The sequence below is a fragment of the Lepus europaeus genome, chromosome 21 (assembly GCF_033115175.1).
Source record: "Lepus europaeus isolate LE1 chromosome 21, mLepTim1.pri, whole genome shotgun sequence".
Lineage (NCBI taxonomy): Eukaryota > Metazoa > Chordata > Mammalia > Lagomorpha > Leporidae > Lepus > Lepus europaeus.
The window spans coordinates 23,485,896-23,513,245 of record NC_084847.1 but is presented as its reverse complement, the minus strand read 5'-3'; the positions used below and the strand labels follow the sequence as shown (position 1 = coordinate 23,513,245).

The window sequence follows — 27,350 nt, the reverse complement described above, 5'->3', positions numbered from 1 at the left end:
CAGGCTGAAGCGGTACAGTGGCCCGTCCGAGCAAAGCGGCGGGGCCCTTGTTCCCTCCTGTGTTCCTTTGCTGGGGCTGCTATCACCCCACACATCTGTTTCCTCCAGGATTGGTTTCTCCTGAGGCCGCTCTCCTTGGTTTGTAGATGGCCGCGTCCTCACTCCATCCTCAAATGGTCTTTCTGATCATTTGTTTCACTGTTATTTAGCTGAGAGACAGAGAGACCGAAAAACTCGCCATCCGCTGGTTCCCCCCTCCAGATGTCCACAGTGGCTCAGGTTGGACCAGGCCAGAACTGGAAGCCAGGAACTCAGTCTGGGTGTCTCACACGAGGGCAGCAGGAACCCAACTACTTGAGCCATCTTCTGCTACCTCTAAGGCTGCACATTAAGAGGAAGCTCAGGGGCTGGCGCTGTGGCGCAGTGGGTTAAAGCCCCGGTCTGCAGTGTTGGCATCCAATTTGGGCGCCGGTTCGAATCCCGGCTGCTCCTCTTCCAATCCAGCTCTCTGCTATGGCCTGGGAAAGCAGTAGAAGACGGCCCAAATCCTTAGACCCCTGCACCTGCGTGGGAGACCCAGAAAAAGCTCCTGGCTCCAGATCAGCTCAGCCCTGGCCGTTGTGGTCATTTGGGGAGTGAACCAGCGGAATAGAAGAACTCTCTCTCTCTCTCAGGCTTTACCGCTCTGTAATTCTGTCTTTCAAATAAATAAAACAGGAAGCTGGAGTAGGAGGCAGAACCAGCACTTGGACTCCGGAATTCTAAAATGCAGGCATCCCAGGTGGCATCTTAACTGCTAGACCAAACACACTCCCCTAACATGTACTTTCTGTGTGTGTCCATGGTGTGTTCATGATGTGTCCCCGTGGGCCCAAATGTCTTGTCTTAAAAGAACACTGGTCAGATTGGATCGGCACCCACCCTTAGGGCCTCATTTAATCTCTTTAAAGGCATCGTCTCCAGATAAAGTCACCTGCTGAGATTTGGGGGGTTGATACTTCTATGGATGAAATTTGGGGGTACACAATGCGGCCCATGACTCCACCTAATTTGGCAGCAGTCCTGGCTTGCTGGGGACATGATCCCTGGGCAGTGAGGGGAAGAGAAGTACACTTTGTTGCATTGGCCAGGCAGAACCTGATTTTTTGCAAACATCTTTATTTGCAAACTCGTAAACAGAAGACCTGCTAAGCACCAGGGTACACAGTAACCGTGTGTTAAATGCTGTACAAATGCAGGTTTATTTGCTCTTCCTAATAACCACAGGGAGTGGGTGCTGCCCTTCCCCTTCCAGTACAACTGGGGAAACTGAGGCCCTATGTGGTTAGCCGAGCTGGCCAGAGGCCGTCCAGCCCGCCGTGGGCAGCGCAAGCCAAGCCGGCTGTGATTTTCATCCTCCTTGTCTGTTTTCTTTCCCTTTAAGGACGTGCGCAGAGGGAGAGCGGTGGAGGTCAGAGACGCCGTATACGTGACCATGGAGATCCTGTCCAACTGGGGCAGCCCGCGGTGGGTGGGCCTCACGGAGGTTGAGTTCTTTGACTTGAACAACAGCAAGTTGTACGTGTCGCCTCACGACGTGGACATCCGGCACGCCGACTCGCCGGGCGAGCTGGGCCGCCTGGTCAACAGGAACCTAGCTGTAAGTGGGGCGCTTGCGGGGAGCCCTTCCTTGCTAAGTGCGTCCGTGTGAAGTCCGGGTTAAGGGGTGCAGTTGCATGGCGGGGACCTGTCCCGTGGGTTAGGGCAGTGAGGGGGGCCTCCCAGCCTCCCCTCCCTGAGCCCTGGTTTGTGGGGTTCTCCTGGGAGAGACAGTTCACCCACTCTGGCCACCAGCAAACACAGGGCCCCTGGGGTCACTAAGACCCACACCCTCATTTTGTAGCAGAAGAAACTCAGGCTTGGTGAAGGGTGTGGACTTGAAGGGGGCACACAGTGGAAGTTAGTGGAGCGCCCTTCACGGCCATCCTGCAGCCTGGCCCGGGACCCAGGGCCACACCCTCTCGGGGTCCTGCTTCCCCCTACCAGCACCGAATGTTTCCCTTCCTTGAAATTATCTAGCAGGTTTTCACAACCTTGGCATTTTCCCTTCCTGCCACTTGCAAGTCAGACCAAGACAAAACGACCAGCCACAGGTCTTCACCGTGCACCCCTTCGGTTCATTCACAGTTACCTTCAGGGGGGCCTGAGGGACTGAGACGGGGCTGCCTGCAGGCCGGGGCCCAGGGCAAGATGAAGAGCGTTCCTCGGGTGCTCTCTTGTGCCTTTTAAATTCCCTGCCCTGTCCTTGTGGTATCTCTTCCAAAGAAGGGTGCAAAGAGTGTCTTCGGAGCTATAATCCAACTTTGACCTAACTGCATAGTCTCGAGAAGACCAAAGACCCGCTCCCAAAGCTGATGACCTGCAACTTCGGGGCCCCCAAGCCATTCTCCTAACTTCTACTGTAGTTCCCTCATCTGTAAAATGGGCACCAAAAAAAAAAAAAAAGAAAAAAGATTCTTACGTCAACGCAACACACAGGCTCCCGTGTGAGCAGCAGGAGTTTTGCGTGGTGCTTGGGTCTCCTCTGGGCTCCAGATACCAGATCTTGCTGATCACCAAGAGTGATAGCACCAAGGAGTAGACGTCACTAACCCCATTTCAAAGAGAAAACAAGGCTTTAAAACCCCCAGCTGTAGCTAGCCGCATTCTGGTCTTGACTCTGTGGACAGGTGAGAGATGAGGGGAGATAACCTGTTGCAGCTCTTAGACTATCATCAGCAAAACTCGAACCTGGCTCACTTTAGTGCATTTTTAAAAAATAAAGAAGAGAGAGGGGCCAGCGCTGTGGCGTAATAGGTGAAGCCTCCACCTGCAGTGCCTGCATCCCATATGGGCACAGGTTTGTCCCAGCTGCTCCACTTCTGATCCAGCTCTCTGCTAATGCGACTGAGAAAACAGCAAAAGATGGCTGGCCCAAGTGTTTGGGACCCTACACCCACATGGGAGACCCGGAAGAAGCTCCTGGCTTCTGGCTTTGGATCAGCCCAGCTCTGGCCATTGCGACCAGCTGGGGAGTGAACCAGTGAGTGGAAGACCTTTCTGTCTCTCTCTCTCCCTCTCTCTGTCTCTGTCTATAACTCTGCCTCTCAAATAAGTATATACATCTTAAAAAGAGAAACAGAGAAAGAGAGGGAAGGAGAGGAGAGAAAGAGAAAGAAGAGAAGGTGTTTCAAGTCTTTGCTGGGCTCACCACTGCAGCCAGCCCAGAAGGCCCCACGGTCATGGTGGAGTTGTAGTAGTATCCTGGGGTCTGGTCTTCTTTGCAGGGGGAGGGAACAGAGCGTGCCTTTTGGATGGCTGGTCAGTCTGTCCGTCAATCCGTCAGTCTGTTTGTTGGTTGGGTGATTTGTCGATCTTTTGCTCTGCTGGGGATGTACAGTCCCCAGAGAGGAACACTCATGCTCCCCCTGGCTCTGAGAGGGCACCCAGATGCTGGGGCCACCGGCACCCCAGGAGGGTAGGGAGGCATCCTCCTTGAAGAAATTCCAGATTGTTAGGACAGGAAAGGCAGCAGAGACGTGAGACAGCTGGGAACCAGCTGTGCCCAGGCTTGGACCAGGCGGATCTGAGCCCCTTTCCAGGTGAGCAGCCCTGGGAGCCCCACCTCTGAGAGAAACAGGCCCTGTGGGGTCATGGCTGTGTGGATGCCGTGGCCTGCACCTCTCTGCTGTGCCTGCGGATTGGAGTCTGTGGGCTTTGGTGTGTCCTGCTTGTACTCTATCCCCAGTACATAAGAGAGGGCAGTAGTCAGGCACCAAAGCTTGCTGTGGGGTGGCAGTGAGGACTTTGGCCTGTGGTTTGGGGATTTGGGGATTTGTGGCTTCTGTTTTTAGTTTTCTGTCCTGAGGTTGGGACATAAGCAGCTGTGTCTCCCAGGGCCTGCCAGGGGGTGGGCCGGGTTGGGTGCCCCCTGCCTCCTGGAGGGCCATCCTGCATGCCAGGCCTGGGACTCCCAGGACACAGAACCCATCAGAGCCATCAGGTCCACTGTGTGTGCCAGCCAGGGCCTGGCGCACCTCCTCATTCAACCCTCCCCCTGCGATGAGGCTCCCCGTTTTATCCCCGAGAAACCCAAGTCCCATGGCTTCCCCTAACTGTAGAGCACTGGCTGGGGCCCAGCTGACAGCTGAGCTGAGGTCCCCGGGAGTGGAGGCTGGGTTCAGAAGAGCAGGGGCTGCAATGGAGGCACTGGGGGCTCCACCAGACTTTCCTCCATCTATGCCCACCCCCTTTTCTCTCCCTGGCCACGCCCTGGCCTACGGCCTCAAGGTGACCCCTGATTTTATGCCCAGCCCTGCCTGCTCCTCAGAGTCCCCACCATGAATGTCAGCTTGGCCTTCAGAGATCTGAAACCAGAGCTGGAGTCCCACTGCCCCCCACCCACACGTGTCTTCTCCTCTAGGTATATCTGCTCACTGAGCGCTCTGCTGCCCGAGCCCACCCCTTGGAGTCTGTAGGAGTCTGTACCATCAGCGGTTCCCTGTGAGCCTGTGATTAGCTCCAAATCAAAAGTTAAAGTCTGTGCCACACACTTTTCTGTCCTGGAATGCAGTGTGGACAGGACACTGTCCCTACCACCTTCCTGCAGGCCGCCACATCCTATTGCTCCTGCCCCCACCATGGAGCCCGAATCTGGTCCCTTCTCCCTGTGTCTGCTGCCAACTCAGCTTCAGTCGCATGTGGATTATGAAACAGCCTCCATTTCTTACTTTCTTCTGTTCTCGTGCCGCCCACTGCGTTTTCCACTCTGTGTCCAAGGCGATCAGATTGTGCCCTTCCCCACCTAGAAGCCCCGCCGTCACTTCTCATTGCACTGAGGAATAAAACCCAGGTCCCTCTCCTGTGAGCAGGCCCCTCCTTCCTCTCTGCCCTCCTCTGACCTCCATCCCCTACTCGGCAAACACACCCCTTGCACACGGGGCTCCTGCAGCCACAGGCCTGCCTTCTGCTCCTCTGAGCTGCCAAGTTCATTACCACCTCTTCAGAATTTCTTCCCTCCAGATTTCCAAGTGGCTTCTTGACACTCAGATCTCAGCCCCAAATATCACTTTCTCAGCGAGACCTTCCCTGACCCAGCAACTTTGGAAGAGTCCTGGCCCCTCCCCCTATAGCCAATGTCACGTTGTCATTTGTCACTTTCTTCAGAGCACCCTCACTGTGAGACCTGTGTTGTTCACATGTTTACTCTCTGACTTCTCCATTGAGGGCTTAGGCTTTGATTTGTCCTAATTGTACTCTATCCCCAGCACAGAAAAGAGTGCAATACTCATGCAATCTCTTTTTTAACCTTTTTATTTGGAAAGAATTATAAATCCCCAGGAAATTGTAAAAAATAGTCCAGAAACAGAAAAACAATAGAGAAAAATCAATGAAATTAAAGTTAGTTGTTTGAAAGGATCAATAAAACTGACAAATCTAGCTAGGCTTGGGAAAGGGAAAAAAAAGAATGAAAAGATTCATATTAATAAAATCAGGATATTACTACTGATCTTACAGAAATGAAAAAAATTGTAAGAGTCTTATGAATAATTGGATGCCAACAAACTAGATATAGATAAAATGGAAAAATTCTTAGGAAGACGCAAATTACCAAAGCTGACTCAAGAAGAAATAGAAAACCTGAATAGACCTATAGGAAATAAAGAGACTGGGTTAATAATCAAAAGCACTTCCCACAAATAAAAGCCCAGGACCAGATGGCTTCACTGAATTCTACCAAAGTGTTAACCCCTAGTTGGGGCCAGCATTGTGTTGTAGTGGGTTCAGCTGCTGTTTGCAGCACTGGCATCCCTATCAGAGTGCTGGTTCAAGTCCCTGCTGCTGTATTTACAATCCAGCTTCCTGCTCCTGTGCCTGGGAGGGCAGTGAATGATGGCACAAGTACCTGGGCCCCTGCCACTCATGTAGGAGACCAGGATGGAGTTCCTGGCTCCTGGCCTAGGCCTAGCCCAGTCCTGTGTATTATACAACTATGTGAAGATGTGAACCAGTGAATGACAGCTCTCTCTCTCTCCCTCTCTCTACCTCTCTCTCTCTCTCATCTTTTGCTGTCACTCTTTCACACAAATAAATAAAATCTTTTTTAAAGAATGAACACCAATCCTTCATAAGCCCTTCTAAAATGAGGGTATGCTTTTCTTTGAGGCCAGGATTATCCTGATTGCAAAACCAAAGACATTGTAAGAAAGGCAGCTAGAAACCAATATCCCTCATGAAATTAGATGTAAACACTCTGAACAAAGCACTAGCAAATCGGATCTGGCAGTTGATAAGGAGAACTACACATCAAGACCAGGTGAAATTTATCCCAGTAATGCAAAGCTTGTGCAACATTAAAAAAGGTGTGTTACAACATATTAATACGACAAAGGGGGAAGTAGCCTGATGGCATCTCATAGGGGTAGACAAGGCGTTTGACCCTTCGAAGGAAAAGCCACCAGGAAGACAGCATCCTCAGCCTCCCCTTCAACCTTTGGCAAAGGACATCTCTGAAGCCACCACAGCTGACGTCAGACTTCGCAGTGGAAGACCGAAATATCAGGAGCGAAGCAGGAAGGCCTGCTTCCACCACTCCTCTTCCTTGGGCGGTTAAGTGAGCAAATAGAAAGGAAGATATGAAACTGTGTTTGCGGTTAATATGATCTCACATACAGAAAATATACCAGGAAGGCTGAAATTGAGCTCAAGTTTACAAGATAAGAAATCAATATACAAAAATCAGTTGCGTCTCTATGCACTAGCAATAACCAATCTAAAAAGAAAATTCAGAGAACAATGCTGTTTGTAATACTTATCAAAATAAAGAGTTAGGAATAAATTTCACCCAAGAAGTACCACACATGGACACACTGGAAAGTACAAAATATTGTCGACAGAAATCAAAGACCACCTAAATAAATGGGAAAGCGTTCATGTTTATGGACTCCCCAAATTGATCTACAGATTCAATGCAATCCAATCAACAGTCCAGCTGCCTTTTTTGAGGAATTTATAAGCCGATCCTAAATAGGCACATAGGAATTCAAGGGACCCGAGATAGCCAAAACAGTGTTGAAAAAGAAGGACAAGGACTCACACTACTCAGTTTTCAAAACTTACTGCTGAACTACAGTAATCAAAATTGCATGCTCCTGGCATGGATCCTCCGGTGGATCCGTGGAATAGAACTGAAAGTTCAGAAATAAACGCCTGCTTCTACGGCCAGTCGATTTCGACCACAGTGGCAAGGCCATGCAGTGAGGAAGCCATGATCTTTTCAACAAGTGCATTTCCACATCCAAAAGAATCAAGTTGGACTCCTGCTTCAAACCACATCCAAAACCAACTTAATGGATCAGAGACCTAAAGGTAAGAACTGAAGTTCTAAAACCCTTACAAGAAAACAAATGTAATTCTTTGAGCCTTGAATTTTCAGTGGAATCTTAGATCTGACACCCAAAGTACAAGCAACTAAAGAAAAAATTGACAGATCAAGTATTTAAAACGTGTTTGCTTCAGATGCACTATTAAGAAGGTAAAAGGATAACCATAAACTGAGAGAAGTGTTTCCAAACTCATGTGTCTGACAAGGACCTAGTATCCAGAATATATAAAGAGAAGAACTCTGAAATTCCACAGCAACAAAAACCCAATTCAAATGTGGCTAGAGGACTGTTAATAGCCATTCTTCCAAGAAGATATACTAATGGCTAACAAGCACATGCAAAGATCCTCAGCAGTGTTAATCATTAGGGAAATGCAAATCAGTATCACACCTCACACCCACAGTGATGGCTGTCATTCTTACAAATGAAAGAAAAGAGAAAGTGACAAGTGTTAGGACCAGCACCTGGAGAGCTTGGAGCCCCCGTACTTTGCTGTCAGAGATGTGAAAGTTCAGAGATGCAGCCACTGCGGGAAACAGCTTGGCCGTTCCTCAAAGTGCACTGTGGCGTTACCCCATGTCCTGACAACGCCACGCCTAGATCTGTACCCGAGAGAAATGAGAACACTGAGGTATATATTTGACAAGCTTGGGCATGCATGTTCATGGTGGCAGGCTTCATAGTAGCCCCAGTGTCCATCAGCTGCTGAGTGGTTAAGCTGTGTGGTGTAGGGTGTGGTGAGACATCACTCAGCCTTAGGAAGGAAGCACTGATGCCTGCGGCCACGCGCATGACGCCGCAGGAAAGCAGCCACCCAGGAGGCCACATATTGTATGTTCCCATTTGTAAGAGGCTCCCGGGACAGGCGAGTCTAGGGACAGAAGCAGATCAATGGTCGCCAGGGCTTGGAGTGGAGAGTGACCACTAATGGGGACATGGGTCTTTGTGGGCAGTGAACAGCGTTGGGAGAAGATAGTGGTGATAGTTATTAAACTGAAAAAAAAAAAAAAAAAGACAAAACCCTGAATTGTACATTTGAAAATGTTGGGTTTTATGGTATGTGAATCCTATCTCCTTTAAGACAAAAGGGATGGAGAGATGCCACAGGCCCCTGCTCAGCTTCCCTCACAGGTAACATCCTGTGTATGTGGTCAAAACCAGGACCTCAACATAGGTGCGAAGTCCAGACCTTCACGCCCTCACTTGCATGCGATGTGTGTGTGTGTGTACAGTTCCACGTGGCTCCCACCATATCGGTCCAGCCCAGACCCATCGCCGCAAAGGGCTCCCCGTACCTCCCTCTCCGCCGCCGACACTGCTCTCCGTCCCGTGCTCCCTGACGTTTTACGAATGCTGTAAATACGGCCTCCTACGGTGCGCGGTCTTGCCGAGGTGGTCTTTTCCTCTGCCTGCCTAGTGCCCTTGACCTCCTCCCAAGTTGTTAGGTATCTCAGTCATTCTTTCCTTCGTGATGTGATGATTCAGTAAGTTGGAGCTGGTTCTGAGGACAGCCCTGTGTCCCTGTGGGTGACAGATCCTATTAGGAAAAGCTGGACTGGAAAAGCCCCTTAGCTTAGGAGCTGCAGAGAGACTTCCCTGATCATTCATGCCACAGACCCAGAACATTTCTTATTTGCATCGTAGAGTTTAGGCCCCAAAAGAAACCCATGTCCCATTTTTAAAAAAGATTTATTTATTTATTTATTTGAAAGAGTTACACAGAGAGAGCAGGAGAGGCAGAGAGAGAGAGAGAGAGAGGTCTTCCATCTGCTGGTTCACTCCCCAGTTGGCCACAGCAGCCAGAGCTGCACTGATCCAAAGCCAGGAACTTCCTCTGGATCTTCCCACATGGGTGCAGGGTCCCAAGGACTTGGGCCATCTGCTACTGCTTTCCCAGGCCATAGCAGAGAGCTGGATCAGAAGTGGCGCAGCCAGGACTCGAACCAGTGCCCAAATGGGATGCCGGCACTGCAGGCAGTGGCTTTACCCACTACAATGCAGTGCCAGTTCCCCGTGTCCCCATTAATAACCATTCTCCACTCCACCCCGTTGGCAGCCATCAGCCTACTTTCTGTGTCTAGGTTTGCCTGCCCTGGACATCTCTTATAAATGAGATCGTACTGTGTCTGGCTGCTTCCACTCCGTGTCGTGTGCTCCAGGTCCATCCATGCTGCAGCGTGCATCAGCGCTTCCCTCCTTTTTATGGCTGAATGACACCCGTGGCACAGCCAGAGCACATTGGATCTGCCAGTCATCGGTTGCGTCCTGACCCCTGTCGGCTGTTAGGAACAATGCCGCTAGGCACATTCATAGACAAGCCTTTTTTTTTCCCCCTTCTTGGCAGTTGTACTAGTTTGCCCTCCCTGATGGCACTGAGTTGTTCGAACGTCTAATTCTGCTTCCCAGTCAAACTTGGCATTTGTAGGGCAAATGTGTAGCAGATGCTGTTGGTGCCACCCATACTGCTTCTCTCTGCCACTTCAGTGCATACTTGTCGCACCGGTTATCAGTCAGCTTTCGTTATAACAAAGCACCAGGGGCAGCCCGATCAAGAAAAGAGATCTATTTTGGCCTACAGTCTGAAGGCTCGAAATCCCACCACGATGATGCAGGCTCTGGCCAGAGTCCCCATGGGCTACATCTCATCATGGCAGGAGCAGTGTCTGTCTGGCTCTCTCCTTTTTATTTTCTTTTTTTTTCCCCCAAGATATATTTACTTATTTGAGAGGCAGAGTTAGAGAGAGGGAGAGGCAAAAATAGAGAAGAGAGGTCTTCTATCTGCTAGTTCACTCCCCAAATGACCGCAACAGCCAGAGCTGAGCTGATCTGAAGCCAAAAGCCAGGAGCTTCTTCCAGGGGTCCCACGTGGGTGCAGGGGCCCAAGGATTTGGGCCATCTTCTACTGCTTTCCCAGGCCATCAGCAGAGAGTGGAGCAGCTGGGTTTCTTACCAGTGCCCATATGGGATGCAGGCACTACTATGCCACAGCGCCGGCCCCTGTCTCCTTATAAAGCCACCAGGACTGACTCTTGGGGGCTCTGCCCCTACCACCTGGTCCAGTCTAAACACCCCTCAAAGGCCTCACCTCCCGATATTGCAATGCGATGCAGTGGCCGACCTCTGAGTAACCGTTAACATAGGACTTTGCGGCCGGGACTCCTGTGTGAACTAAGAGGCCAAATATTCAAACCCTTGTTCTTCCGACCACCAGCACTGCTGTTTGTCCCCTGGATTTGCTTGTGCTGGTCCGTGGAGTTGCTATGCTGGTTCCTGATTCCCTGCAGGCCTGAGCTCCTGTGCCCACCAGAGCAGCTGGCTTGCTCGCACACCTGTCGCGAGCTGCCTTCCCGGCTCTCTGGCTGGTGCTTCCTGCACTGCCTAAACAAACTGCTTAACGCTGGGCTCCTTGCCGCAGGCTCTGCCTCGGGGGAAAGTCCAAACTGAGGCCGAATGAATGAATGAATGAATGAATTTGTGAAGACTCAATCCGCCATCTTGAGCAGCCTTGGGCAAATCCCAGCCCTGCAGGAGCTCTGGTCTCTGGAACCGCAGCAGGGCCTGCTCCCAGCTTCAGAGAGAACCAGGGGTCTTTCTTAACCACCTGTGGTGGGGAGGGAGGGCACCGCCGGCGGCCGCTCTGCCTGCTGGCCTGGCACCTGGGGCTCAGCCCCCGGCCGCCTCCTGCCAGTGCTGCTCTCGGGGATTCTGTCTGTGGCCAGGAAACATCAGAAGCTCAGCTGCTAATGAGGCCCCGAGCCCCACACAGGTTAATGTTCTCTGACTTTGAACACCACGGCTCCCACTTAGGCTTCCTGCTGTTCCCCCCGCTGACAGCGACGTGAAGGGAAATCCATTACAGCCCACCTTGGAGGGTCAGCGTCCCGTCAAGCAGCCACAGGGACCCATTTTTGGCACCTGCGCAACCAGGGAAGGACACTCCCGCCCTGGATTCCGCACTGCCTTCGCCTCTCGACCCCTGGCAGCTGCCCAGAGCACTCTGAGTCCTTGCGGGGCTGGAGGCTTGGCGGACTTGCTGGAAGAAGTCAGAACCCCTGCGAACTCGTCTCTCCCCCTTAACAGAAGCCGCCTCCTCCCTCCTGACGGGCACTGTTGGCACCACAACAGACCTCCTTTGTCCTGGCCCGCAGCTGGGGCTTGAGCCTCTCCCTCCCATGCCCTGGGGGCCAGCACAACCCCAGCGGCTTTCCCTGGCTCCTGCTAGGAGCAGGCGCAGGAGTCGGTGGAGGTGTTCTCAGATGCAGGGCGAGGCTCCTTGTGCAGCAGGGTCACCACTAGGGCAGTGGCAGGGCTCAGCAGGTGCTCATGCTGCAGCCCCTGAGCGAGGACCCCAGACTCAGCCGCCTGCAGGGGCTGGGCGGGCAAATACAGAGGGAAGTGAGGCAGTAGGGAGTAGTGGGGACTGTGGCCCACTAGAGAGCCACCGCCCTGGCTCCAGGCTGTGGCATGGCAAGGGAGCTGCTGCTTGAGATGCCAGCATCCCGAATCCCAGTGCCTGCGTTCCAGGGCCAGCCCCACTCTCCATTCCAGCGTCTGCTCACGGCCTCCCAGAGTCAGCAGATGACGGCTCGGCACTTGGATGCCTGCCCTCCCAACAGGGATCGGGATTTGATTCCTGGCTCCTGGCTCAGGCCAGGCATCTGGGGAATGAAGCAGCAGTGGGAGATATCTCTCCCCACCTCCTATCTCTGCCTCTCAAGTAAATAAGTAAAATAAATAAGAAGACAGCTGTTAGCAGGTGCATTTCATTGATCCACTCCTTCAGTCATGTCTTCATCTTCCAAAGCTTCTGCTGTCCTTTGTGCATGGCCAGGGGACTGTGCTGAACCCTGAGGGTTCTGGGCTGAGTTCCATACGGGCAGGCACTTCCCTTAGGGGCCTCACAGCTGAGTGGGGAGTGAGGGGTCAGCATGCAAGCAGGTCACGTGGGCCAGAAAGGCACGTGGACATCGCAAGGTGCTGGGTGCAGCCGGGGGCCAGAGTAACCGGGTCAGAGGAAGAGGTGATCGTGCCAGCTGCATCCTGGATTTCCCAGGGCGGGAGGACTACTACAAGGAAGCAGAGGCCCAGCCCGTGCAAAGGCACGGCGGTCGAGCCGGCGTGGACACACCTGGGGACAGCTGTCGGCTTTCCCGGCGGAGAACAGGGAGCTATCTGAAAAGAGAAGCGAGGAGCTGGCTTCCTCCTGATGTGGCTTGCTCCAAAGCGCGTATGACACAGACTGTGGTTGGTGGGAATGAGAAATGACACAGAGGCCCCCTGCCCGCTCTGCCCCTCTAGTCTTGAAGAGTAGCCTTGGCTGCCACTCATGGAGGCGGAAGGCGGGGCGGAAGCTGCAACCCGAGACCTGCAGACTTGGAAACCCTGAAAGGGAACAGAATAAATCCCAAGGCTCAGTGCCATGGCCCCGTTCCCACTGAATGCCTAAGCCAGTTTTCTTTCTTTGCTATTTTTAAATTTGAGAAAACTCGGCAGGGTTTCACAAAAGAAAAGCATATGCTGTGTCTGCCAGGTTAATCAGACAAACAGCCCAAGCAAACGGTGGCTCTTGCCCACCCTCTCCCTGGCATCTCCCCCCAACCTGCACCCCCACCCCCAGGCTAGCGGGCAGATCAGAGGGGCCCACGCGCAGCTTTGCAGGGGGGGCGGGGTCATTAGCATACTGTGAGGCGCGGTCCAGGTGGGGGTGATCTGAGACCCCACCTGCGCTGGGTGGCCTGGAGTCCTGGCCTGGCCCCCTCCTGCTTCCGGTCAGCCAAAAGGTCCCCGCCATTTTCCTCTGGGGAGCAGCTGGAATGTGCCTAACCACCGCCCTCTCTCACTGGCCTTTCAGAGCGCAAAGGACGCCTCCCCGTGGGTGTGTCCCTTCCACCCTCCGCTGCAGCTCTTTTTCGTCATCCGCAACACCAGACAGCTGAGCGACTTCGGGCTGGCCGAGATCAAGGTGTGGAATTACTGGACGGCAGACGACGTGAGTATCTGGCCGGGCGGGTGGAGGCGCTCAGTGGTCAGCCAACAGCCCGATTCCTCCAGTGGCACAGGGGGTCCGAGGAGGCCCCGCTCTTTCACCTGGGTTTGTCAGAGCCCCCCAGGAACACAGCTGAGACTCGGTTAGCCAGACAAGACACAGAGAGGCCATGGAACTGGCCCCAGGTCACACAGCCAGTAAGTGTCAGAGAACCTGAACCCATCAATTGGACCCCAGGCCCAGTCTCTTAGTCATCACCTGTCACACGCGTAGCCGCAGTGACACCGCCACCCTGGGTCTTGCTAAACTGCAGGTTCTCATTCAGCAGCGTCGGTCAGGGCCCAGGATTCCACATCTCTTCGTAGCTCTCAGGCGCACAGTCCTCTGGTATGGGACCCCCCCCCCCCCACACACACACACACACTCTGTGCAGTGGGCCCTGGCCTACAGCTGCCGTGCGCCCCCCAGGTCCAGACCCCACCCTGAGCCCTTCGAGCCTCACACCGTCTCCCCTTCCCTGGCCTTCCCTCCACGCCGTGTTCATTTGTGTTGGCTCCTTCGTTTCGTGTGTATGAGTGAGCACGGACTAGGCGCCGTCGGGCTGCGTGAGAGATTCTGACGGTGCTGTGCTCCGAGCCCTGGAGGAACGCCTTGTCTCACAAGCCGAGCAGACAAGGAAATACAGAAATGTGATGTGCAGATGGCTCCCCCGGCTCCGCATGGCTCCATGCAGGATTTTTGGACCTGACTCTGGTTACAAAAGTGACAGACATTCGGTACAATCCATACTTTGAAGTTTGAGTCTGGATGTTCTACCCGGGCTAGTGACACGCAGTGCGTTCCTCTCTAGCGATGCTGGGTAGCAGTCAGCCCCGTGGTTGCGACAGGGAAACAGCCGGCGCTCCCCAGGGCACAGCGCCGCGGAACACGATGCACTAGGTGAGGCGGACTCTGTGCGTCTGACTTGACAAGTTCAAGCTACGATGGGTGTACCTGGAGTGTGACTAAGGACTCAATGAAAGGCAAAGTCAGACAGCCTGTGACCCGGCAGGTAGCCCAGTGAGGGAGGCGGACGGGGACGCACTCCGCCCACCTGGTTTCCTCTCTCAACAATGGACACAAGGTCGAGAATTGCCATACTGTCCGGTCACCAATAGTAGGAGCTGACCCTCATCCTCAGTATTGTTACAGACAAGAGGGCGTGGTGAGGACTGGCAAGCCCATCCCCCGGGTAAAGAGAAAGCCACTTTTCATCTTCAAGGAATGGTTACTAGGTAGGAGCATGGAGCCAGTGCAGCTACATCTGTTTGTGTTATTGTTCATTTTATCTAAAAGCAGAGCCAGAGACCAGCAATGGTCTCCCACCACTGGCTCACGCCTCAGATGCCCTCAGCAGCCAGGGCTGGGCCAGGCTGAAGCTGGGAGCTTGGAACTGGTTCCAGATCTCCCACAGGTGTGGCAGGGACCCAGCTACTTGAGCCATTACCTGCTGCCTCCTGGGTGTGCATCAGCAGGAAGCTGGATCAGAAGCAAAGGAGGGGCCGGCGCCGTGGCTCACGTGGTTAATCCTCCGCCTGCGACACCGGCATCCCATATGGGCACCGGGTTCTGTCCTGGTTGCCCCTCTTCCAGTCCAGCTCTCTGCTGTGGCCCGGGAGGGCAGTGGAGGATGGCCCCAAGTGCTTGGGCCCCTGTACCTGCATAGGAGACCAGGAAGAAGCTCCTGGCTCCTGGCTTCAGATCAGCTTGGTGCCGGCTGTAGCGGCCATTTGGGGAGTGAACCAGCTGAGGGAAGACCTTTCTCTTTCCTCTCTGTCTCTCTCTTTCTGTCTATAACTCTGCCTATCAAATAAATAAATAAATAAAAATTAAAAAAAAAAAAGAAGCAAAGGAGCTGGGACTCCCACCCAGGCACTCCAGGACGGGATACAGGCATCCCAACCGCACCCTAACCGCTCCTCGGCCAGATGCACACACACCCCCACCCCTGTCTTGTGAGCTTTGAAATATTCCCAGCAAGCGGGAATAGTTAATATTTTGATGTGAGCCTTCCTGTTTGTAAATATCAGTAGCTAATTTCAGTCCTCTTTTTAAACCCTCCTAAAGTTCAAAGAAAACTCATCTTCCAGTTTGCACTGGCCCCTCCCAGATTGCATGGAGCCAACTGCCTCTGACTGGAGGCAATCAGGGAAGGTTCTAGAAGGAGCACATGGCTGAGCAGGAGTGCACCAAGACAGCAGCAGTCAGTTGAGGCAGAGAGGGAGGCAGTATAGCCTGGGTAGCGGGAACCATGCGTGCAAAAGCAAGGAAGTGTGGAAGGAGAAGGCCAGCCCCGGGTCCAGCCTCCCCTCTCTCCAGCAGCTGCCGGGACGGCCTGACCCACTCCTCTGCTGCTTCCAATCCTCAGGGGCCCCTCTTGACCCAGGAGATCCAAGTCAAAGCCCTGAGGTTGCCATCAGAACCTCACCCCCACCCCCTGGCACCTCTCTCCTGCCTGTCCGTGCTGCCTACTCATGGCACCCTGCAGAGTGCCAGCTGCCCGCTGCTCTGTTGCCTGCCAGGCGGCCACGCCTTTCATCCCGGGCCCCTTGGGGCTCAGAATGGGCTTCTCTGCCTCCTAGTCCTGGGAAACCCAGGCCTCACATCCGCCCAGGAAGCTGGCCCTCATGGCTAAGGGGCATCCTCCCCTGCATCAGCACTTACACCTGTCCCCCTCACGGGGCTGTGCACACCTCGAGAGAGCAGGGTCGGAGTCATAAATAAAACCCGAAATAAGCGGTCGAGGAGTGAACGACGGAGCTGCTGCTCCCAGGAGCCCATGAGCAGTTGGGTCATCCTCTGACAGCCGGGTGAGGGCCCGAGAGGATGCGAGAGGTCGGCGGCTTGCACGGGTCACCCAGCAGGCTAGAGGTGGAGCTGGGGAGCCCGGCCGGGAGCCAGGCCGGGAGCCAGGCCTGCCGCCCTCCCTCCCTGCACTTCTCCCACATCCCCGCCCTCTGGCCATCTCCCTACTAACCGCATCCTGAGCCCTTGGCAACTGCTGGCCCCTGCAGCTCAGGAGCCGGCCAGCTCTGTTCACACATGAGGCTGCCCAGACGGATAACGGGAAGCTTTCTCTGATCTCTGTCTTGGTTTTTTTTTTTTTTTTTTTTTTTTTTGGAAGAATTATTTTATTTATTTGAAAGGCAGAGTTAACAGAGAGGGAGACACCGAAAGATCTGCCATTTGCTAGCTCACGCTCCAAATGGCCGCAACGGCCATAGCTGGCCTGGGCTGAAGGCAGGAGCCAAGAAATCCATCCCGTAGGTGGCAGGAGCTAGATCGGAAGTGGAGCAGCTGGGACTCGTATGGGATACAGGTATCACAAGCCGTGGCTTAACCTGTGTGCCACAGCGCTAGCCCCTTGGGTTTTTGTTTGTTTGTTTGTTTTGTTTTTAATAAGCATCTAAAGCTTGAATTTGAGGGAAAGAAGCCCAGGCTGCTGGCAGTTGCGAGGACGTCTTGGTGGGCACGGCAGCCCCCTCCCCCTCCCCTTCCCCCTCCAGGCCCTGGATGCAGCCCCCGCCAGGCCTCTGGGGCCATACGCTCCCTTCTCCTGCTCAGCACTTCCTGGCAGAGGCCCCAGCACCTTCTGGAAGGGGAGATGAAACAGTGCTGGCTGCCAAGCCCATGCCCCGTGGCCCGGCCCCTGCCGCTGAACGCGTAGCTCAGATTCTGTGTGCCGGATTACAAAGCAGATAAGCCTCACCCCTTTTGACCAAGGCCTGCCTTTCTTCTTTAACCTCTGTTCAGCCTGCCTCGTGTGTGTAGAATACAAAACAGGAGCAAGGCCCGGAGTTCTACAGGCACCCAGGGCAGAGCCGCAGTGCACAGGGCGGGGAGGAACTGGCGGCTGCAGGACCAGAGCCCTAAGGTCCTGGGCCCCCCCGCCCCCCCCGCCCCGGACTGGCTGCGGAGGACTGAAACCTGCAAACCTGCCGGCCGCTGCCGCCTGTGTCACGCACAGCCATCTGTTGCCACAACCCAGCAGGGAGTGAAAAGCACAAACAGATGCAGCCGCAGGTTGGCTGGCTTTGATATTCTCCAGAGAAGGCTATCACTGTGTGTTTTAGAGGAGATAAAAGGAGAGTTTATGGGAGACAGGGCTCGGCCTCCCAGACACGGCTTGTTAATACAGCTTCTTTGTGCGTGGGAATCCAGGAAGCAGAGTTCCGTGTGAGAGCTCATCCTGCGCAGGCTTATTTGGCCCAGAAGAGAAGGTGCTAGGAAAAGGGGGGTCTTGCCTGGAAAACGTGCCGCCGGTGAAGTCCTGAGGCTCCTCCCTGCCTCACTAGGCCACATGGTTGCCTGTGAGCCGGCCCCACGCAGAGGGGCTTGGGAGGGGAAGTGAGGACGTGCAGGCCACACTCCATCCACCGCCGTGCGCAGAAGATGGCATGCAGCCACCTCCGCTTGTGACAGCTGCCATTTGTTGAGCGCGGCGGGGAGGGGGGAGGGGCTGGTCACTCAGCGGCTCTCAGCAAGTCCTCCGTGGGAGAAGCGACCACTAAACAAGAGGCACCGGGGCTTGGAAGCCCCTGACCCTGCATGGTGGCTGGACTGTGTCTCCTGCCACCTTTGATTGGCAGTGCTGTCTCGAGCGGGATCTGGAACCTTCCTTCTGGTTCGTCAAGGGTGCCGTGATGGATCATGGCTCAGGAGGAGCATGTGATGACGGGTTTGTCCCCTCTTCTGATGTTCCCAGGTGAAGACCCCCCACCCCCGCCAGAGGGTGTAAGGGACAGGGCTGGGCAGGGACCCTGAGGTCTGTTGGTTTTTTCTCAACACCTGCTGGGAAGAGGGTTGCTACCATCCCACCAGTTTTCCTGTGTGACAGTCCTGGTGCCGCCATCTGCTGCAGTGACGACAGGCACATGGCTGGCACGGGCACTGGCCATGCCACCTCTTCCGTTTTTGTAACTGTGAGTGGGGCAGCTGAGAGGAGCCGGGCAGGACCGGCACCCGGGGTACAGCCACGGTGCTCGTTCCGTTTAGAGTGAATGGGTGAACAGTGTGATCCCCCAGTGTATACGTCTGTGATACATCATGTGGTCTCAGCCAGCACCGCCCATCGGAGTGTGCTCTACGTGTCCTATCCCATGGAGGAGACACGTGACACAGGTGGTGACTGGGAACTTGAAATGTGGCCAGGGCGCCCGACCTGCGAAGCTGCATTTCAAGTGGTGCTCAGCTCTAATTCATGTTGATTTAAGGAGCCCTGCCTGACTACATGTTGGGCCGCACAGCTCTTGGCGCTCAGGACATGGTGGTGAACCTGGTCTGCCCAGCCCTGCCCCTCTGGTGGGGATGGGGGGTGGGGGGAGAGAAACCAGGATGCAAGGGGATGACGAAATACCCGGTAGTGCTAAGAGTTCCTAAGATGATACAATAGCGCAGGGAGAAGCGGGTGCGGTGGGCAGGTGTCTCCGCTGGCCTAGAGGATGAGCTGGAGCCGCCATGGGTAAAGCGTTCTTCATTGGGCTCAGCTCCTGAGACAGGAACTTTGATGGGCCGGCTGTTGAGTCAGTGGCTGGAGGATGGAGAGCAAAGGAGTGTAAGGGCAGGTCCCAGGGGGAGGCAGAGACCAGGTTACGTGGATCTTAATTCGGAGAGAGAGAGAGAGAGAGAGCAGGCTGGGTGATCAGAGCACAGGTGTGCGGCAGGGCACCTACCCGAGGCAGGTCCGTGGGCAGGTTAGTCCATGTCCTGGTGCCCCGGCTGCATCTGTTGAATGGGGAATTGCTGCTCCCCGAAGGGGGGTGGAATGCCTGCCCTTTGTGCCCTCCGTGTGAGTGCCAGCCCTGGGGAGCTGTGAGTGGGGTGAGGAATTTCAAAGACCACTCAGACTTCTATTTTGAGAAGGGAGGACAGGGTGTGGGCGGCCCAGAGAGGAGGCTCATGATCAGGGCGTGGATGAGGACGGCAGTGCCCATGGGTTGTTCGAGGGAGACGCTGTCCCCACCATTTGCATATCAAGCCACGCCTTTGCCCAGGAGGAAGTTTCCAATCGGAAAGTGAGGAGGTTGGTTCCTTGATGGCCCGTGTTTCCATCCCTAGCTCCAGCCATGACCAGCATCCCTGCTGTTCTTGTCCCATTTGTCCCTGTAACATGGGAAGGTAAATAGTAGCTGTCATCCCATTTCAACCCTCAGTACCTTGTGTGTCTTTCTGTAAGCCTAGTGCCGCCAGGATTCTGAACATTTTGAACATTTTGTTCATCTAATATCCACTCTGTGTTTAAATAGCCCAAATCGTCTCAAAAATCATGTGTTTTTTTTTTTTTAACAGGTAGTTTATTTGTATCAGGTTATAAACCAAGGGCAAACATGGCAATGACCTTTAAGTCGGAGTTGTAACCTTCACATGGTCGGCTGAGTCAGTGCAGCCTGCCGAGGTGACTTAGCTTAGTAGGGTGGCCGGTGGAAATGGAACTGGCACCTCACTCCTGGGGTGTTGGCCTCGGGCTCGGGCTGGGCCACTGTGTGTAGCCAGAGGTTGCGCTCTGGTGTGTGGGCTGCAGCACTTAAAGTCCCTGGCTGAGTTCACACTCAGAAACAGGCGTGGTAGCCACAAGGGCCCCCACAGAGGGCTCAAGTTGGAAGCAGCTGAGGGGAATGGAAAGATGTTGGGTTTTAGAGGGAGGGGCCCAACGAGGCGTGCAGGCTCCACCCAGCAGGTTAGAACTCAGAGCTGAGCTGTGTCCCAGGGGCCAGGGCAGGCTGGGGAGCTGACGCCCCTGTGCTGCTGCCGGACCCAGGGCAGGCTGGGGAGCTGACGCCCCTGTGCTGCCCGGACCCAGAGCAGGCTGGGGAGCTGACGCCCCTGTGCTGCTGCCGGGGCCAGGGCAGGCTGGGGAGCTGACGCCCCTGTGCTGCTGCCGGGGCCAGGGCAGGCTGGGGAGCTGACGCCCCTGTGCTGCTGCCGGGGCCAGGGCAGGCTGGGGAGCTGACGCCGCTGTGCTGCTGCCGGGGCCAGGGCAGGCTGGGGAGCTGACACCCCTGTGCTGCTGCCGGGGCCAGGGCAGGCTGGGGAGCTGACGCCCCTGTGCTGCTGCCGGACCCAGGGCAGGCTGGGGAGCTGACGCCCCTGTGCTGGCCGGACCCAGGGCAGGCTGGGGAGCTGACGCCCCTGTGCTGCCCGGACCCAGGGCAGGCTGGGGAGCTGACGCCCCTGTGCTGCCCGGACCCAGGGCAGGCTGGGGAGCTGATGCCCCTGTGCTGCCCGGACCCAGGGCAGGCTGGGGAGCTGACACCCCTGTGCTGCTGCTGGGACCAGGCAGACGCCTGCGCAGAGAGAAATGCCCAAGTGCGCACAGACACAGGCCTGGGGCAGCAAGATGAACCCAGACCTGCTGGTGGACCGGGGGGCTCCGGGGGCCAGGAAGGCAAGGCCCTGAAGCCTCAGGCTACCTCAGGGAAGCAGCCCCGAGCCACTGGCCTCACCCGAATCCTAGGAAGAAAGCCGGGCCCCTGGGGCTGTGCTCGGGCTGGATACACATGGCCCACGGACTTCAGCTGGCTCCCACGGCGTTTTTCCAATTATTTGAATTAATTGCTAACATTTAAAAACGGGGTCCTTTTGCTTTTTTTACTTTTCTTGGGAGCCCAGAGGAGCTGGCAGCACCGGCCACATTCGCCATTCGCCCCTGGGAGCTCTGCTGAAGCTGAGTCATGGCGCCACAGTCGCCACCACTCCTGCTCGCCTCCCTAGCAGAGGGCACAGTGCTGTCCCTGTCCTGTGCAGTACTGGCCTGCACCCTGGATGCACTGGTGCTGGTGACCTCCTCCGCTCCGGGATCCCCAGATCTGCCCCCCACCCCGGCTTTCCCATCCCCCTGCAGCCCCTCTCTCTGGGCCCGTAAAGCTCTTCTTCCGGTGTGCCTTCGCCCCTGCCAACCCCTGCCTGGAGTGCTTGACTCAGCTCATTCCAGACCCTGCCTTCAGAAGCCCTAAGGCTCTGCTTAAACGTCTCTGCACATACGAGCCTCCCCCAGTGCCAGGCTGCCCTGCACCCCTCTGGTGGTCTTCCAGCCCCACGCCTCCCTAGGGTGTCCTCAGTGTCCTGAGCCTCAGGTGTCACAAGCCAGTGTCCCCTGGAAGATATGTTCTGTGTGGTCCTCACGGTGTTTTATGGCTCGGGCATCCTTTGACAGGATCAGGAAATTGGCTTTTGAAGAGCTGGCGGCATTCCCTCCACGCATCCCCTGGCTGGAGCCGAGTAGCCCCTGCTCCCCAGACCTGGGGGTGGGGGCATGCGTCCTGCAGCTCACAGACGCCCACCCCTGGGGCCCCCCTGGCATTGAGTTCACAGCCCCTTCATCTACAGCTGAACGCATGGAGGACAGGAGCTGTGCTTGCTTCTTTTGCCTCCCCCCGGGCCAGGACCCTGACAGCCCCCTCTGCAGTGTCCATTGGGTCAATTAAAATGGCAAGCATAGCACACGCCCAGGCCTTGCAGAGGCTGGCCCTAAGGTAACAAGAAAACGTCTACACCCTTAGAGTGGATGGGGCTTGTTCTGTGCCTGCTGCCAGATTGTGCCAGGAGCAAGACCACGGCACCTGGCCTTAGTGGAATAGGATGTCCCTGGACCCCGCTAGCCTAAGCAGCCAACTTAGCAGGTGCATACATCCAGGAAGCAGACCAGGCCCAAGGCATGATGACAGCTCGTGGTTCCTGAGCACACAGTACAGGGCAGGGGCAGGTAGTACCCCAAGCATGCGCGTCCTATACCAGCTCATTGATTCTGTGCAGCAGTCCTAGGAGGTGGGGACAGCTCGACTTTCCACATGGGGAAATTGAGGCACATAACACAGAGCAGCTTGTTGGTGATCACAGGACTGCCCCATGGCCCTGCCTCCCAACAGAGAGAAAACTGCCTCGCAGCCCGAGGGCGGCCATGACTCAGCACCTGTGTTGCCCGTTGGCCTAGGTTTTCCAGGATGGCCAGAAATGGACATCGTGTTTAAATATGAGCAGCTAGTTCTGAGATTGTTAAGTGTTCTGCGGGCCTTGCCAGCGGGGATTGAGATCTTAAGTGCCAGGTCCCAGCCACGCCCTCTGTCCTCAGAAACCATGACGTTGGCTGCGGTGCGGAGTGGTCAGCTCAGAGCCTGGCCCTGCTCAGTGCCACAAGGTCCCACCGACACCTCCTGCACTCTCAAAGCGCATCCAGTCACCAGAGTTGTGCCCCCAGATGGCTAGAAATGGGCCCCCGCCCTGACCTTGGCAGTCTCCCGTCCTGGCAAGGATAGGCACGCACATGGGGACCCCAGGCGAGGTCGTACATGCAGGGATCCAGGTTGCCAGCCAAACTCTGGGAGACCAGAGGAAGCCCCTTGACCCCACTGGAGTTGGGGGTGCCAGGGAGGGCCAAGAGTTCCTGGAGGAGCCCGCGCTTGAGCCAAGTGCTAAAGACGGGCCGTGGCTCCCTGGGCAGAAACAGCTCACTCCGTGAAGCCCACCACGGCCCCCCCCCCCAAGCCTACAGTGAGGGAGAGAACAGTGAGCCAAGGGGACAAGCCTGAGTCCCCCTGCAGTGTGCGAGTGTGGGACGCCCTCAGCGTGGGCCCCCAGGGCTGCACATGGCCCTAGCGCAGCCAGTGCGCATCTGGCCCAACTCCAGGCGCGGAGCTAACATTCCGTTTGCTTTAAAGGATTCGCCCAGGCATTCGGTATACAGGAGGCCCAGCAAGTGCTTTGCTCCATGGGTCTCTCTTCTGGTCACATAGGCTGCACTGAAGGCGGGCGCCCATCCCGGGAGAGTGATGGAGAGCGCCGAGGCCCCCAGCTCCGCTGTGGCTGTCGTGACCGGTGCCGCTATTAATCTCGACTGAGCAGTCGGTGCGCTCACTGGGAGACACGTGTCGCTCCATGCCAGGGCCAGGGAGGAAGGCAGCCTTGCCAAGTTAATTAAATTGCTTAGATTGAAACAATATTAATATTGTTATATTAAAAATGTGTTATGGTCTTAACACAGCTAGTTCTCATCAGATGCGGGGTGAAACGGGGGCAAGGAAAGGTGTTTTGTGGTTACCCGTGTGCCAGCTGGAGTTTCCAAATGTCCTTGTGAAAATCCGTTGGGAAAGGGATTTGAGGAAGCAGGCATAATGGAAAATGTGGAAAGTATTTGAGGAAGGTGTGATGGAAGGTATAAACATAACCCTAGTTAAACCAGGAAGAAAAGATTCGTTCCAAGGAAATTGGGACACACACACACACACACACAAGTGGCTGCAAAGATGGAGGTAGGCGGCAGGAGAAAGGCTCACCCTAGCCTTCCTAGAAGCAGGTGCAAAGGAGAGAGTGTGGGGTTAAATCCTTGGCTAGTGGATCACAGAAAGCAGGATCGTTCCTGGGGAGCAAACAGCTATTTTTTTAAGTGTGTTTATTTCATCTACTTGAAAGACAGAGCAGCAGAGAGAATCGTCCTCCGCTGGTTCACTCTCCACAAATGTCTATAAGAGCCAGGGCTGAGCCAGATTGAAGGCAGGAGGCTGGAACTCCATCCAGGTCTCCCATGTGGGTGGCAGGGGCTCAAACACTTGAGCCATCCTCCGCTGCCCCCAGGATGCATTAGCAAGGAGCTGGATCGGAAAAAGCAAAGTAGCCAGGACTCCAGCCGGCACTGCAGCTGGGAGATGTAGGCATCCTACGGGGCAGCTTACCCACCACGCCACAACACCTGCCCCGCTGGGATCCCGTCCTAATGACAGCCCTTGTCCAGAGATGTCTGGAGGGACCTGCCGTTCTCCCACCCCGTCTTCTCCAAGATGCCGATGTGGCGCTCAGACAGCTCCCAGGCGTGAGCCTCAAGGGGCAGTGACACTCCCCACCATTGTGGACACCGCCAGAGTCAGCCCCGATATCGGCGGCTTCCATGGCCATGGGCTCTGCACCTGCACATGGATTCAGCCAATCACAGACTGGAAATATTTTTCTTAAAACTGCATCCAGGAGCAGGCTTTGTCGCACAGGGGGCTACGCCACTGCTTGGGACATTGGCACCACACACTGGAGTGCTGGTCTGAGTTCCCAGCTACTCTGCTTCAGAGCCGTCTTCCTGCAGATGCAACCCGGGAAACACAGGTGATGGTTTGAGTGCATGGTTCCCTGCCACCCACCAGGGAGACCCAGAATGGAGTTCTGGGCTCCTGGCTTTGGCCTGGCCCAGCCCTGACTCTTGCAAGCATTTGGGAAGTGAACCAGCAGATGGAAGGTCTCTCTCTCTCTCTCTCTCTGTCTCTCAGTGTGAGTCAGTCTCTCTTTCCCTCCCTCCATCCCCCCCCCTTCTTCCTATTCCTCTCCCTCTCCCTTTCAAATGAATAAAAATAAATACTTTTTAAAAACCTGCATCCTTACTGAACAGGCACAGACTCATTTTCTTGTTGCTCCCTAACAACACAGTATAACCACTGTCTACACAGCACCGGCCATGCACTCTGTGTTCTAAGTCATCCGGAGATGATTTACAGCAGGCAGAGGGTGTGTGAAGCTCCTATGCAAATACCACTGCATTTTACCAAAGGGACTTGAGCATCTGCTGACTTGGTATCCACAGGGGTCCTGGAAACGTCTAGAAGGACCAGAGTGCGCTCTCTCTCTCTCTCTCTCTCTCACACACACACACACACACACACACACAGCACAAAACACTCTAGAAAGATAAGAGCGTGCACAAGCAGGCAGCACACAATACCCACAGTGATCACCTCTGGGGAGGAGGAGGGAGCTGAGATGGGTAGGAGAGAGCTGGCCTGTAGGGACTTAATTTTAAAACATGAGGGCTCCAGTGCCACCACACAGGCGATTCTGCCAGTGCCAGGCTAGCAGGAGCCAAGGCCGAGGCCCGGCTCTCAACGTCTGGCTTGGCCTGCAGGGAGGGGGGTGGCAGTTAAGGCCTCCACTGTGCCAGCCAGCGCGGCTTGCTGCGCCCCAGCCACCGTGTGAACCCCAGAGAAGGCACGAGGCTCAATTTCTTCTTCTGTAAACTGAGGCACGAGTGAACCCTTCGCTGAGGACTGTGTGGGACGCTGCAGCCCTTGGTTTTGTCCAGCGAGGTGACTGACACCTGTTCCCTCCGAGGGGCCTCCCACTCTGGTGACCCTCGGCTCAGACTCACCCGGAGAGGGGGCTGAATGGGACCTACAGGGTGCCGGAAACGTCTCGCATCTCCACGCCTCCCGCTCCCCAACACCACCCCCCCACCTGCCCGACCCCCCACTTTGATCCGCCCGCCTCCTCCTGTGTCCTCTGGGCCACCTTGGTGATCTGAGCAGATCAGATGGTGCTCCCGACTGTTGCCTGAAGGGAGCCGACAAGTGTGGCTAGGCAGACACCCCATCAGGAGAGCCTGGATGCTCACCCCGGGCTGCGCTGTGCATAAAGACCCGCGCTTTCCACCCCTTGCAGGGAGAGCGTTTCTGTCTTCCCTGGTGGTAATTTGGCGGAACCAGTCGCTGAAAGCCGCCCGTGCCGTCCTTGGCGAAGAGCTATTTCCTGATTAATTCTCAGCACGCGCTTGCTCTGTGTCTGCACTAAACAGAGAACACATCCGTATAAACATGTAAAAGAGTGCTTTGAGAATCGGCGTTTCTGACAGCCGGCAAATAGTAGCCTGCCGTCCCGCAATTGGGTGATTGAAGTCGGCTTCCCAGGGAGCTCCCCGGCCTCAAGCCTCTCGTGCTGAATTGAAACCTCTCTGATTCAGAGCACCCGACGTTTCGCCTGGCATTCAGGAGGGCCAGAGGGGTGCTCAGTATACGGTGGACATCTCTGGGGTCACAGAGCGGGCAGCTGGATCAGAAGTGGAGCAACCGGGACTTGAACCGGCGCCCATGTGGGATGCCGGTGTCACAAGCAGCAGCAGCTTAACCCACTGTACCAAAACGCAGCCCTGTAGTGGGACCCCTTTTAAGGTTTGAAAAGACGGAGTTTGGCCAAAATGAAGTAAGAATGCTGTCTGGGGCATGCAGAGGCTGCGAACCGTGACAGAGCGAAAAGCAGCCACGTGGCGCTTGGTGAAGAGGTCGGGATTGGAGATCCGAGTAATTGGGGGGTCGTGTATGAGACACGTAGTGAGGGGGTGCAGGAAGACTGGGAGCCCCGGGTGGAACCTGGCGACGGCGGCCCACTGGGTCAAGGCCCAGCCATAGGGCTTGGGGAGGGGCAGCCAGTGAGGCAGGAGCCAAACCTGGGGAGCTCAGAGCCACAGCAGCCAGAGGCAGGCAGTCGCCTGAGAGGGAGGAGTGGCTAGCGGCACACTGAGCTGCCGTGCCTCCCAAGCTCCCAAGCGCCGAGAATTTTCCACCAGCTTTGGCAGTCCGCTGGCCCCAGTAATGTATTGTCCCAGGCAGGACACTTGGGAGAGTGGAACGATTCCCCCAGGACGGCAGGCGTCCATCAGACCCATCCTGTCCGGGATAAACACTGGGCAGCATGTCGCCCTCCTTATCCCTGCCCTGGGCAGGCGGGGGCCGCAGAGCCCCAGGGACAGCAGCTGTGGGAGAGACCCTGGAGGGGGATGGGCAAACCTCGAGAGTGACTATGCTAAGTGGGAAAAGCCGGCCACACCCAGTACCTGGGGGCCTGAGTCCTTTCCTAGGAAATACTGGAAAATGCGGATGGTCCACCAGTCCACCATGATCCACCGTGATGCGAGGTGGCTGGGTGGTGCCCGCGGCTGGGGGCGCGGAGGCGGGGAGGGAGGGGCGGCGGGGGGTGCCGGGAAGCTTTGGGGGTGAAGGTGTGTGCTCAGTCTCTTGGATACGCACGTGGATGTGTGGGTGTGCATGCTTGTTAACGCTCACCAAGTTGCACACTTGAGACGATGCGTTTCCTGCACGAGGTACGTGTTCTCTTCCTCCATAAAGCTGTAAAACGGAGAGTTTTTCTGTGAAGAGGAAGAGACGAGCCAGGCCGTGACA

General features: G+C 55.6%; 1 protein-coding gene across 9 annotated transcripts in view; it reads left to right on the top strand.

Annotated features, from left to right (window-relative positions):
- The window catches only part of LOC133750191 (katanin-interacting protein-like), a 189,675-nt gene that overhangs the window by 134,603 nt on the left and 27,722 nt on the right, over positions 1 to 27,350 (top strand). For all 9 annotated transcript variants that reach the window (XM_062179620.1, XM_062179618.1, XM_062179615.1 and 6 more), the window contains 2 exons: positions 1,424 to 1,639; positions 13,255 to 13,392. In XM_062179620.1, coding sequence (XP_062035604.1) covers positions 1,424 to 1,639; positions 13,255 to 13,392 — 354 coding nt within the window. The remainder of the gene's footprint in view (positions 1 to 1,423; positions 1,640 to 13,254; positions 13,393 to 27,350) is intronic.